The sequence below is a fragment of the Rhinolophus hipposideros genome, assembly GCF_964194185.1.
Source record: "Rhinolophus hipposideros genome assembly, chromosome: 10".
In the NCBI taxonomy this organism is placed as follows: domain Eukaryota; kingdom Metazoa; phylum Chordata; class Mammalia; order Chiroptera; family Rhinolophidae; genus Rhinolophus; species Rhinolophus hipposideros.
This window is the reverse complement of record NC_138056.1, coordinates 60,485,003-60,497,520: the sequence shown is the minus strand read 5'-3', so window position 1 is coordinate 60,497,520 and position 12,518 is coordinate 60,485,003. Positions and strand designations below refer to the sequence as shown.

The window sequence follows — 12,518 nt, the reverse complement described above, 5'->3', positions numbered from 1 at the left end:
AAGTTAATGGTATAAATGTCAACTTTGTATATATTTACAGCTAGCTAATGCCTCTATTACACAAAGCCAATGATTCATGCAGGTAGAATTACTTTCCAAGGGACGTAGCAAATATTCTGCGGTGGGACTTTCTGTCTCACTTTTAGCATTTAATTTAGAGTAGGTCATTATGATATAAGAAGATAATTGTGAAAAATATACCTTACTGCACAAGCTCAAGGGGTATTTATATGTGGTTAGCTAATTTAGGAGCTAATCTGGAAAGGATAACAGAAACGTGGTATCTTATTTTGATGTTTCATTTCTAGTGAATTTATTTACTTACTATCACACTCCCAGAAAATGAAGAAAAATTATTTTGACAATTGACACTAATTGGCTCTAAAAATTTCAAATGGAACTTGGTTCTTTAGTGTCGAAGATATTTTTACTTCTGATTTTTGAACAAGGACATGTTGCTTCAGATTGGGGAAAAGTTTGAGTATTTTCTCACTGGATTCACTTGTTATTTTTATATCCTTGAGAATTGAATATGAACTGCTTTATTATTATGAAACTATATATCGTAGCAAATTACCAACTAACCTCTGCCCACTCAGTAGAACCAAGTAGACCAAATTCTTCTGCATCCCAGCTTGCAAACAAAATTGTTCTTCTAGGCCTCCATCCTAAAACATATGTGCATACATATGAATGCTGGGAAAGTGCATAATATATCCAAGACGTTGCCAAGCCAAACAGGAAAAACAACAAAAACAAATTCATTAATTTTTTTTTTTTTAGGAAGTGTGAAATGTGGTGAGAATCTTTACTTATATAATTTCCTTTTGTAAGATTTTAAAGCTGATCTGTTAATACCAAATAGCACATTTGTATTGAAAAGGGAAAAATGTAGACATAAGTAAAAATCCTGTGAGGTCATAAAATATCCTACTTATATCCTAGGTTTATAATGATTGGCTATGCATAAGAAACGACCTGTGATCTGCAGCTGCTTAAAGTAGAAAAAGAAAGTGTTAGATGTGGTCTTGTTCTGAGCAGATAAAACTGAAAGAAAATCCTTTACCACTCTGTCATGTTGTTCTGGCATCACATGACTGTCCCATGTCAGCTGTTTGATGATTTTGCTCTACTCTCTGCCAGAATTAGTCAACAGAAGCTCAGTTAGCAATGCCAATATCTGCTGCTGCTGAAAACTACATAATTAAATAGGGAGGTCTTATGGCTCGGAGTCATAAACACTGACCTTGGAGTTAAAGACAGATCTTATTATCAAACCCTGGTTTTTTTCACTTACTAGCAGTATGACTAAGGAAAAGTCATCCAAATTTACTAAGTCTGCATTTCTTCATCTACACACCAGGAATAACAGAGTAAAGATGAAGATACCACTTAATTGCTAGAAGGATTAAATGGAATGATATTTATATATGTGAGTATAATACCTAATAAGTGTTCCAAAAATTGTCAGTTGCCATTATTTTAGTCACTATTTCATTTGCATTTGTTTTGAATGTGTACCCCTATGCTAAGTCCAGTGTTTCATTTTTGTCAAGTTTGTTAATAGTATTATTCAAATTTCCCATTATTACTCCTCATCATTGCATTCTTTTGGCATGCTCTAGAACTGTCACAATATGTTTTTGCATTTACCACAGGGAATCTGCGTACAAAATCATGAAAATGTTTGTAATAATATTAAACACTATCTAATTCATGAACTATGTGAATTCAGGTCTCCATAATTCTATTTTCTTAAAATATAAGATAGCAGTATGGAAAAAAAAACACACGAATAGAGCAGCTTTACATTTTATTTTATAAAGAGACATCATGGTTTTGTGGGCTGGTAGTCAGAAATTTAAGTTTAAGCCCTGGTTCTCTGACTCTGCCACACACACACTAGTTATACAACCTAGTTATATGACCTTACATAATCAATTACTTGATTATGTAAACCTTGGTTAGCTTATTTGTAAAATGAGAACAGAAATAAGTAGGTAAACGTCTCCCTGGTTTCTATGAGTTCAAAACAGAGAGCACATGTGAAAACTGTTTCTATGAGAAAATAAGTACCATGCAAACTTACATATTTTTACCCATTTTTATTATTGCTAAAAAAATATGGAACATTACACAGCCCCCAGACACCATGTTTACAGGGTCATAAACAGAGTAAACTTTCTTCTCTCAGTGTATAGTAATTATTTAAAAAAGCAACCATTTCAACTAAATTTTATTTTGGTTTTTATATGGAGATTCTAAAATTAACTGAAGAAATGGCGCTAAGAGTATAAACCTAAATTCTGGAGAGCAAATCAAAGCTGGGGTGTGAGAATGCAGATACTGAATTTTTGGCAGTATCCTATTAGGCAAGCAAACTAGTAGATTTCTGAATAAACTTTGATCTCCTCAGCTACTTAGTACACTTGACCTGAAGTATGAGGCTAGGAGAACTTGAGGAACTTCTGCTCAGTTTTCAGACCAGGAAGCTTTGGCTTATGACCTAATCCTGGTGTGTACTCTCTAGTGAAGAAATCTGTCTCCACCTTCTTGGTCGCTGAGTACAACAACTCACAGAATAATTCCTTTATTTCAGATTATAGTTTAATATACAAATATCAATAATGTAAATATTATTGTATAAATAAATGCAAAAATGAATAAGCGACATAATTAACTAATCACAGAAGTCCTACAACCACTGTTTATTGAAAGCTACTCTATGCTACTGCTAAGCACAATACAGTCTGTATGTATCCTCTCAGGGCACCCTACACAAACCTAGGACGTGGCGTTTTTACACTCATTTTATAGAGGATTGAACTGAGACTTAGAGAGGCTTTTTACTCTCTGTTTAAATTACCTTCTTTTTTCAGCATTCCAAAACTCCTCACAATTTCATGAACAACAGCTGCTCCGCTCTGAGGATCAATGCCACCAAACACCCATGAGTCACGATGACCTCCAAGAATGACATATCTGTCTAGAAGGCATCATTGCAAAATTACTTGTCATTTCAGGTCAATAACATGGCAAATTGCAAATGACTCAATAGCATCTAAACACAGAGCACTCACAACGCAACGAAAGATAGCAAAGCTCCTGTAGACTTGTGGAAATATATTACACACTTTGTTCTGATGTTGATGTACAAAGAAAATATGAATGTGATAAGCAAATGTAAACTTCAGTGTATTGCAGTAATTATAAGTATATATGTAATGATAAGTAAAAAATTATCCTTATTCACATCTTTATATAACTCTTTATTACTCCTCTCTTTCCAACTTACTACTTTGTTTCCAGTATTTTTAGAGTAAGAGAACTCAGTGGCCATATAATAAATTTTCCACTTCCTAATTCTATTCAATCATCAAGACACAGGTCAAAGATTTCTCCTTCTATGAACAGTTCCTATTTTCTATAGAGAAAGGGAATTGCTCCTCTACTCAGCTCTCAGGGCAATCTTTTCATATCTGATAAAGCATTTACCAAGTACTTACATGAGTGGCTTCCCTCCCAAACCGTGAACTCCTTGTTCCTGGTCTGTGTCTTTTTTTAACCCCTCTATCCCCCATGCTTAGCCCAGAGCTGGCATAATAGGTATTCAATAAGATTCAATAAATAGCCAGTTATATATCATTTAGTATTCATTGGAAGCATATCAACATTCTTCATCGCAGAACAAAACCAGCGGGTGCTTGTAAGAAAAATATGCAATTAAACTGGATCTGTTTTAGTCAGAAATATATAACCAAATAATTTCTAAGGAACTGGAATATAATGAAGTAAATAAGGCTCTATAAAATATATTAATCCTCAGGTCATCTGAAATCCTACAGGAATCATGTGTCTATATATTATTTCATCAACTTCAATGGAAAATAAAGCTGTGTAAAAAATTCATTAATTCAAGGTTACTTGAATTTTCTAAGAGTACTGTTTTTTACGTATATTTGTAGGTATCATGAAGATATTTCCCCATGCAAAATATGTGATAAACACATCCAGACAACTCAGAACACCTAAAATCCATCTCTCCCTGCCCTTTTTCCCTTGATCCTCTAAGTAAAGCGTGCAGTTTATTACTAACCTTGGTTATTTGTCCCACCTAATCCCACCATTTACTTCTCTTTTCTTCACCACACGTATCATAATACAAAATTACCTCATATTTATGTTTTTTGTATTATGTAAATTCCACTGGGGGGAAAGTTGCTTTGCTTTGGTAGTCCCAGAGCTCAGAGCAGGACCTGGAACAGAAAAGTTGCTCATTCGGTATTTGCTGAGCAAACGATTCATTTACCTGGTTCCACTGCTCCTCTGAGAGTTCCAATCACATTGTAAATTCTTGTCACTTTATTGTTGGAATGGATGTGCATCTTGACTTTTCTAACGCAAACATAAAGGACACATTTGAAAAATACTGCTTAACACACTTTTTAAATCTTCTATCATTGTTTAAAAGATTTCTAAAGGTACCCAGGCAAAAATTACATTGGCCGACTATCCATATATAATGATGTAAGTGTAATCCCCTCTTCAGGCTGTGATTTTGTTTCCTGTTGGTCCTAGGTAGGTTTTACTTTTTCAGTCATCCTCTATAATTGCTTTTTTATTAAAAAAAAAAGTTTATTCCCTGTAGAAAGAGTTAAAATAAAAATAATCAAGTCTTAACTGTGTAGAAAAGTTTCCAGTAAAGCCAGGTCCGATATTGTAAGGCACTTTGAGACTTCCTTTCCAGCTATCTGGTGGTGCGGATCCACCCATTTTTCTGTTGAACACAAAAAGTATTATTAGCTGAAGGAAAACTTTGAAGTTATAAGTTCAAATGTCAATGGACTTGCTTTCTTGGGTATCTGTTCATAAGAGCTTCCATGAGTCAGGGATCGTGCAAAGTGCTTTTCATATAACATGCCATTTAAATCCTTACTACAATTCTTACGAAGTCAGATCTACCATCCCCACATCACAGATGAGGCGCATGAGGCTTAGAGAGATTAGATAACATAGCAAAGTCATGTAGCCAATAAGTGGTATAGCTGAGATTCAAATATTTGTTAAGAATTCAGACTCTAGGGTACCAGTTTCCGATAGTAAACCATGTGAAAAGTGCTCTCTAGTGCATGCTCTGAAGAGAGCTTGATGTCAAATTCTTTGGGACTTTCCATTATGTTATTTCTTCCACTGATAAATGTATTCAAAATATGTATATGGTCATCCTTTGCAAAGTACTTTCACACTCATAGATTAGGAAGAAAGGAAATATTTCACTTCATTCAGCAGCCTCAAAGATTCATGCTATTTTGATGTTTAAAGCCAGAAAGGTAGAAAGACTCAGGCAGACCAGCCAGTACATGCCACCAGCCCTGCTTATCTCTCATCAGGGGACTGAGAAAGAAATTTGATAATGAAATGACGGGGTTCTTGCAGTCTTACTGTACTATATTAAGAACATGGATTGATTTTTTTTCTTGATTTGTGCATGGAAACCAAAGGTACTTTTGCTAAATACAAGCAGATAAAGGAATGTGGTTCAAGACAAACTTAAGAAAGTGGAAAACATCAATTTGTCTTTTATAGCATTATCTCTGGTCACATACTAAGGTTTGCAGTGTAGCACACTCTGCAGTTTCTTGCTCTTTCTGTGCCAGCTCACAAGTGCTTGTTCCCTGCCTACATATTTGAGGAAATGTGAATAGCTCAACTTGACCTAGAATTTACTGCAAACCCAGTACTAAAACAATTGAGAAGATTATCTTCTCATGAAAAAACTAATTATAAATAACATTCTGTTATTAAATGTTCTATCATAGAGTAAATGCTTACTTTCCCTTTTCTTATCTCACTAGGGAGTTTGCCCAATAAATGTAATTCCAAGTACTACAGCATCAAATTTATTTATCTACTCACAATAACATTTCACACAAAAAGGATAAAGTAACATGAATGGGCATTTTACACAGAAAAAAAAAGCATAATCAATAGTCAAAACAGCAAAGAATTAAGTATGCAAAAAAGTTACAAAAGGCAAGTGAAGAAGAATCTATATATCCTAAATTATACATAAAATAGTTCCATCATATACGCTAATAACTGAATGCCTTTGGGGTGGAAATGAGTAAGAGGGAAAGTTTCTACTATATAACCCTTTGAATTTTGAACTGTGTAAATGTATTTCCTTTTACGTAATTGTAATTACACTATATATTGTTTTGAAATCTTCTTTTTTCACTTAATAGTATAGCATATGCATGTTTCCATATTTTTGTATAACAGGTATTCTAATGGCTTCAATCACTATCATAGCTGGTTATGTATTTGACTACTTATCAATTATTGAAGATTTGTGTAGTTTATAGTTTTCCACTGTTAGAAGTAATACTAAAATCACTTTCATCTTTTAAATATCAGGAATGTTTAGACTTTATTTATGAACATGTTTAGACAAATGTGTACTCTATGGTGCCTCAAAACCGAATCCTGACCCATGTGGTAAAGCTAAGAGCCCCCCCACCCCCTAAAAAAAGACCAGAGTACTGTTTCTTAATCTGCCCTTAAGTTGGAGAGATCCCTCAAACTCTGAAGAGATCCCTCCAACTCTGATGTCAGTCTCCTCACGTGTAAAACTGAGGGCACTGCACTAGGTTATAAACAGTTTTCTTGTAGATACTAAAATAAAATGATCGAGAATGTCTTGAACTCAAGAAGAAAAGGGATTGGCTGGCCAGACACTGTGGTCTCTAGCAATTTTTTCAGAGAAGGCAGTGTTCTCTCCCCTCCTAAGGGATAATGGAGAAGAAAGGGCATGCAGATGGCAGAAAGCAGGGCAGGAAAGGTGGAAGGTTTCCAATGTCAGGTTAAGCAATAACACATTTGGAGAGGTTTCCATAATGAAAGCTGGGGAGAGGAATAGAAATGAAAACAACATGGAAGTTGATCTCTCAGTGTGTTATTCCAGCTCTTCCAAGAAGTGGACAGTAAGAGGATTAGATGAGTAAGAGACTAATTAGTAGAAAAGCCTGTGAGGAAAATAGTAAGGGAGGTAGCAAAGGCTGAGAAAGCCACCAGACTGCAATGCAGGTCTGACATATGGGGCAGAGAAAGGGAAGGAAGAGTGGTGGGTGGCAGCACCCAGTTGAACAAGGCTATCAGGGAATCCTGAGCCCAAATGTCCCACCAGACAAGTCCTATGCCTCTCCCAGTAACAGGCCTGGTTTAGTATCTCTAACATATTCCATCACTGATTGGGAGCATTTGTGGAAAGTGTGGCCTTGACACAAATAGGTGATGCATTTCAAATCAAAGTGGCTGGACCAATTGATCAATTATGCTCCCTGCAATTGGAGATCTGAAAGACTCATTTTCATGGCTATCACACACTAGATACCAATATATAAAGCAAATTCCAAACAGAAGCACTATAAAAGGGTGATAAAATAGGATGCTTCTCCCATCTCAGATTTTCAGTATCAATTATTGGCGATAAAAGCATAAAAGTTGAAGATTGTCAAAAAAGAGAATTATGCCATCTATTTGTTTCTTACAAACTTACTCTAGGAGCTTCTGTGCATCATAGTATCCAATTGGGTGAACGGGAATACTTGGAAGACCAACAGCCTCTGTGATTTCACGTCTATAAGCATATTCTGAAAAAAGTTTAACATACTTCTAATGAAAATTCAGTCCTTTTCAAAAGGTTCTCTGTAAGTCATGTTAAACATATTCTCATATCGCATCAACTAGAATTCTTAAAATAAAAGGATAGACAATTTCAAATGTTAGTGAGAAGGCGGAGCAACTAGAACACTAATACATGGCTTGTGATAGTGTAAAATTACATAGTCACTTTGAATAACTTTTGAAAAGCAATGCTAAACAGACATGCACACTGTGGCAGAGCAATTTCACTCGTAGGTATTTACCCAAAAAAGATGAAAACATACCATAGGACCACAGAGACCTGTACAAAATTCCTCATGACAGCCGTATTTGTATTAGCCAAATACTGGACATGGTCCAGGTGTCTGTCATCGGGAGACTGAATAAATAATCTGTAGTATAGTCCCACAATAGAATGCTACTCAGGAATTAACAGGAACAAATTACTAAACACAATAACATGGATAAATCTCAATCCATTATACTGTGTGAATGCAGCAAAGCACAAAAGAATACAGACTGTCTCATTGCATTTGTATGAAGTTCAAAACGAGGCCAACTAATCAGTGGTGATATACATCAGAAAGTGGTTGCTTCTGAGGAGTGCAGTGAAAATGGATCAGAAGGGATCACAAAAGAACTTTCCGGACTCATGGAAATGACCTGTATCTAATTTTGAGTGGCACAGATGTATGGAATTTAAAAAATTGATTGAACTGAACTCTTAAGAGCTGTGCATTTTATTGCATGTTAACTCTATCTCAGAATAAAAACATGTATTCTCTCATTTCTTCAGATTTAAGAATAAAGGTGATTTTTCCATTTTTCTCCGAATTTTAAATTATCTACCGAGAACTTTTTTTTTTTTATATGATTACAGAAGTTCCTTCTTCTTATGGGTAAAATAACAATAATATGTTGTGTGGAATTTGTTTTAAAATTCTCTAGAGTAATAACAATAATAAATAAATAGGTACATAGAGGGATGAAACAAGATTGTCAAAATGTTGATAATTACCTCTATTATGTATTATATGTTATGTATTGTATATAATATATTGTTTATTGTTAGAATTATTTCATGATAGAAAGTAAATTTAAAAGAAAGAAAAAAGAATAAGGTATAAAAGGGAACTCAATAAATGTAAACACAATAGGGATAACATGACTTTCCTCCTTCATTTTATGTTCATAATTTTACCTTTGAATAACTAACAGAGCTAGGAAGAAGTATTTTTTTTTAACTTGGAAATAAAAAGGTGAAGTAAGTAAAGTTCAAGTATATTTATGGGATTTTTGTTATAGGATAGTATGTATTGCTTACACAAATAATCTATGACAATGTATTATGTTCCAAAAATTTTTACAAAGCCAAAGTACATAAACTTTAGCAGAATCTACAATTTGATTAAAAAAAAAGATGAAGAATAATTATAGAAATGCCACAAATACTTTGGCAACCTATTTTGTCCAAGTTATACATCTCAGTTAGTTTTAAACCCCACAAACCAAATGATCACAGATTTTTGTAAATGTCATCAAATAGCTGAGTACATTCACAATAAATTAGCTCCCTTTGTTAATTATCTACAGTTTTACAAGGGAGTATTTCAGCACAAGACAAGCATGTGGACTCTGGAGACAGACTAAGAGAATTTGAAGCCCAACTCCTCATTTAGTGGCGTGATATTCTGAGACTGATTGCTTCTTTTTCCTAACCTGACATCCCTTCTGTCAAATAGAGATAATAATAGTTAATGCATTGAGGAGCTGGCATTTAGGAAATACTACTTGAAAGTTATCACTATTGTCTTTATATAGCAAAGATGCAGTAAGCATTTTCAGGGCTCTATTCTAAATGTGCTATTTCAGGGATTTATAGAACTTCTATTTTACTGTCCCTTATCCACAACTGGGAGATCTAAGAACTGTGAAAAACATAAGTTTGGAGGGAGTTTACTTGGCAACAAAATCTAATCTGACATAAATTCATTTGACAGCAAAAGCTGAATTCCAACATTTACCAGGCCCAAGGGTTCCAAATAAGGGAACTGAACCAGTAATTTTTAGAGTTCAAAACTTTTGAATTTATTTCTTAGATGCAAAGATAATAAGAAAAAGACAAACTTTGTTGTCAAAGGAAGTCATTTAATAAAATCACTTAAAAATGTTAAGTTTCCTGCAATAATTAAGACCTGATCACTCACCATTTGCTGGGTAACCAGGTGTGAGAGGGTCCCCAGCACCATTAAGATTTAAAATATTTCCTCGCTGGACACCGCCTCCAGGAAGATTCCAACCATCTGGATAGGATTCCACCCCAGGAGCAAAGTAATCAGCAGGGTCTGAGTACAGAATGACTCCTTTGGCTCCCGCCAGCTGGGCGTTTTTAACCTGAAAAACACAGTGTCTTTCTTATTTTAGGTTGGTTGTTCCAAATTTGTACATATCAATTTTCAAAATTGCACTTAAATAAATAACCAAACTTTGTATCTTCAGTCTTTTATTATTAGACCTACAACAAAGGACATCTCACAGAGAACCGGCTTTTTCTTTTTCCTACTATAAGCTCTAAAGAATTTCCAGGGCTGGTTCAGCCCTCACAGCAGCGGTATTTGGAGAATGTACACATTGGTCGTAGCGCTTACTTGCTGGTTTCACTAGTCTAGAAGCACAATAAGTAAGCAGACTCCACAGGCCAGACTCCAATTTCTTCTGTGGTTGAAAGGGAATATTTTTGAAATTTAATTTCACAAGGAAGAATATATATATATATATATATATATATACACACACACAAATCAAGTGATACTAACTTTAAAAACTGCTATGTAGGTATAAATTGGTTTCTTTTATTGCTTATAATAACAATTTATATTAAAATTTAGTTACGCAAGGATTTTCAAATATTTAAAACAAAGCTACTGAAGGTTAACTACAAATCCAATGCATGCTTCTTTTTAGACCATAGGCATAATTTGTAGGTATGGAAAGAAATCTGCTCTATTCTCCCTGAACTTCTGCCTGGCCATAGTCCAATGAGCCAATTTGAAAACCCAGTCTCTAGCCTGGCAGATGTGTCCTCCCTGTAAGGTGGGCATGTTACAAAACATGACAGGATCATGGTCCTCAGAAAGTTTCAAGGATTCTACACAAATAAGATACGATATAACTTTATATTTATGGAGAATGATAAAAAACGATTTTTACCTTATTTCCTCTGAAAATTTTCCCATATCTGGCAATCACAATCTTGCCAGAGCAATTGATTTTCATGTCTCGCTCTAGTTTAAAGAAGTCTTCAGTTCGTGCATAGTTAGCATACACTAGATCACCCTGTTGAGATCATAAATTATTTAGTACAAGTAAGATGAAATACAAGAGGTTTTTCTGCAGGATGACTATTTTACATCTTTAAAAGAGGGAAGAGACAAGAGCATGCAAGAGGGTCAGAAAAATCATTAGCCTCGGATAAGAGATTCAAGGGAGACATGGACTTGAATTGAGAAGGCAATTAGCCGGGTTAGAGACATAGGAATTTAAGAGTAAGTTTTGTTTATATCTGTCTCCTGTACAGTTGCTATAAAGCTATAGAAGCATTCCCTGGGGGCGGGGAGGAAGTATATGAATATCCACATTGCTGCATGCAATTGGAAGGTGTCCAGGTCGCCTAGGTTAAGAAGCCCTTGATGAGAGTGTTATTCTCTTTGAAGTACATTCAGAAATAGTAGCTTAGTGAGTCTTTACAACCACTAGGTAAGGAAAAAAGTCAGGTAACATCACTAGTTTACAGGTCTGGTTTCATATCATTACTATGATTATGTGCAAGTCTTATAATATCTCCAAGTTTCAATACAGTCATAGCCGCATAACAACCCACTGGGTCAGCTGAGGGTGTGCTTGAGCTGGCAGTGAGGTGAAACTTCTCCTTCTGCTTAATCCAGCTTCCTTCCCTTCCTTGCCACAAATATTGATCCGAAGAGAACACTCCTTAATTAACATCTAGCACTCTAAATTCCATTTCAGTTTCTGTTATCTAGGATCTGAGTATGCTTGACAATCTTTTATTAATGACTATTAGGCATCCCTTAATTAAGAACACATATATAAGGTCTGACAATTAAGTTCGTGTACTCATCCTAGAAAAAGTGCTACATACCTCGTTGCTGAATATCACTAGTCATCTTCGAAGTACTGCCCTTTGAAAGCTATGCACTGACGCCAGTGCCTAGTCTACCCTTCAAAGCAACTTTGGAACTCTTTTTCTGGAATGGCCATCAAAGCTGTCATCTTATTACCCTTAATGTCCTGAATATCATCAAAATGTCTTCCTTTCAGTATTTCCTTTATCTTCGGGTAAAGAAAAAAGTCATTGGGGGCCAGATCAGGTGAATGGGGGGGGGGGAGTATTGCAATAGTTCTTTGTTTACTGGGTAAAAATTCCCTCACAGACAGTGCTGTGTGAGCTGGTACATTGTTATGATGCAAGAGCCATGAATTGTTGGTGAAAAGTTCAGGTTGTTTTTATCTAACTTTTTCACGAAGTCTTTTCAGCACTTCCAAATAGTGAATTTGGTTAACTGTTTGTCCAGTTGATACAAATTTATAATAAATAATCCCTCTGATATTAAAAAAAGATTTGCAACTTCATTGCAACAAGTTTGTGAATTTAATTGTCTGATCTCACATATACATTAAATTTTTATAAATATTTATATTTTTAACATGGCTGTATGTGTTAAGAAAATTTTTCAGGAGTAAGTTATTGTTATTATTAGTAGTATCAAATCGAGTCTAATAACATCAGTACAAACTTTTTGTATTCTTTTAAAGTATTCTTTTGTAAAGAATAC

At 34.9% G+C, this 12,518-nt stretch overlaps 1 protein-coding gene across 2 annotated transcripts in view; it reads right to left on the bottom strand.

Moving 5' to 3' along the window:
- Nucleotides 1-12,518, bottom strand: part of FOLH1 (folate hydrolase 1) — a 46,975-nt gene that overhangs the window by 18,324 nt on the left and 16,133 nt on the right. For both annotated transcript variants that reach the window (XM_081063997.1, XM_081063996.1), the window contains exons 5-11: nt 10,876-11,001; nt 9,873-10,059; nt 7,559-7,652; nt 4,682-4,777; nt 4,310-4,395; nt 2,867-2,986; nt 586-668 (exon numbers count right to left, since the gene is read on the bottom strand). In XM_081063997.1, coding sequence (XP_080920123.1) covers nt 586-668; nt 2,867-2,986; nt 4,310-4,395; nt 4,682-4,777; nt 7,559-7,652; nt 9,873-10,059; nt 10,876-11,001 — 792 coding nt within the window. The remainder of the gene's footprint in view (nt 1-585; nt 669-2,866; nt 2,987-4,309; nt 4,396-4,681; nt 4,778-7,558; nt 7,653-9,872; nt 10,060-10,875; nt 11,002-12,518) is intronic.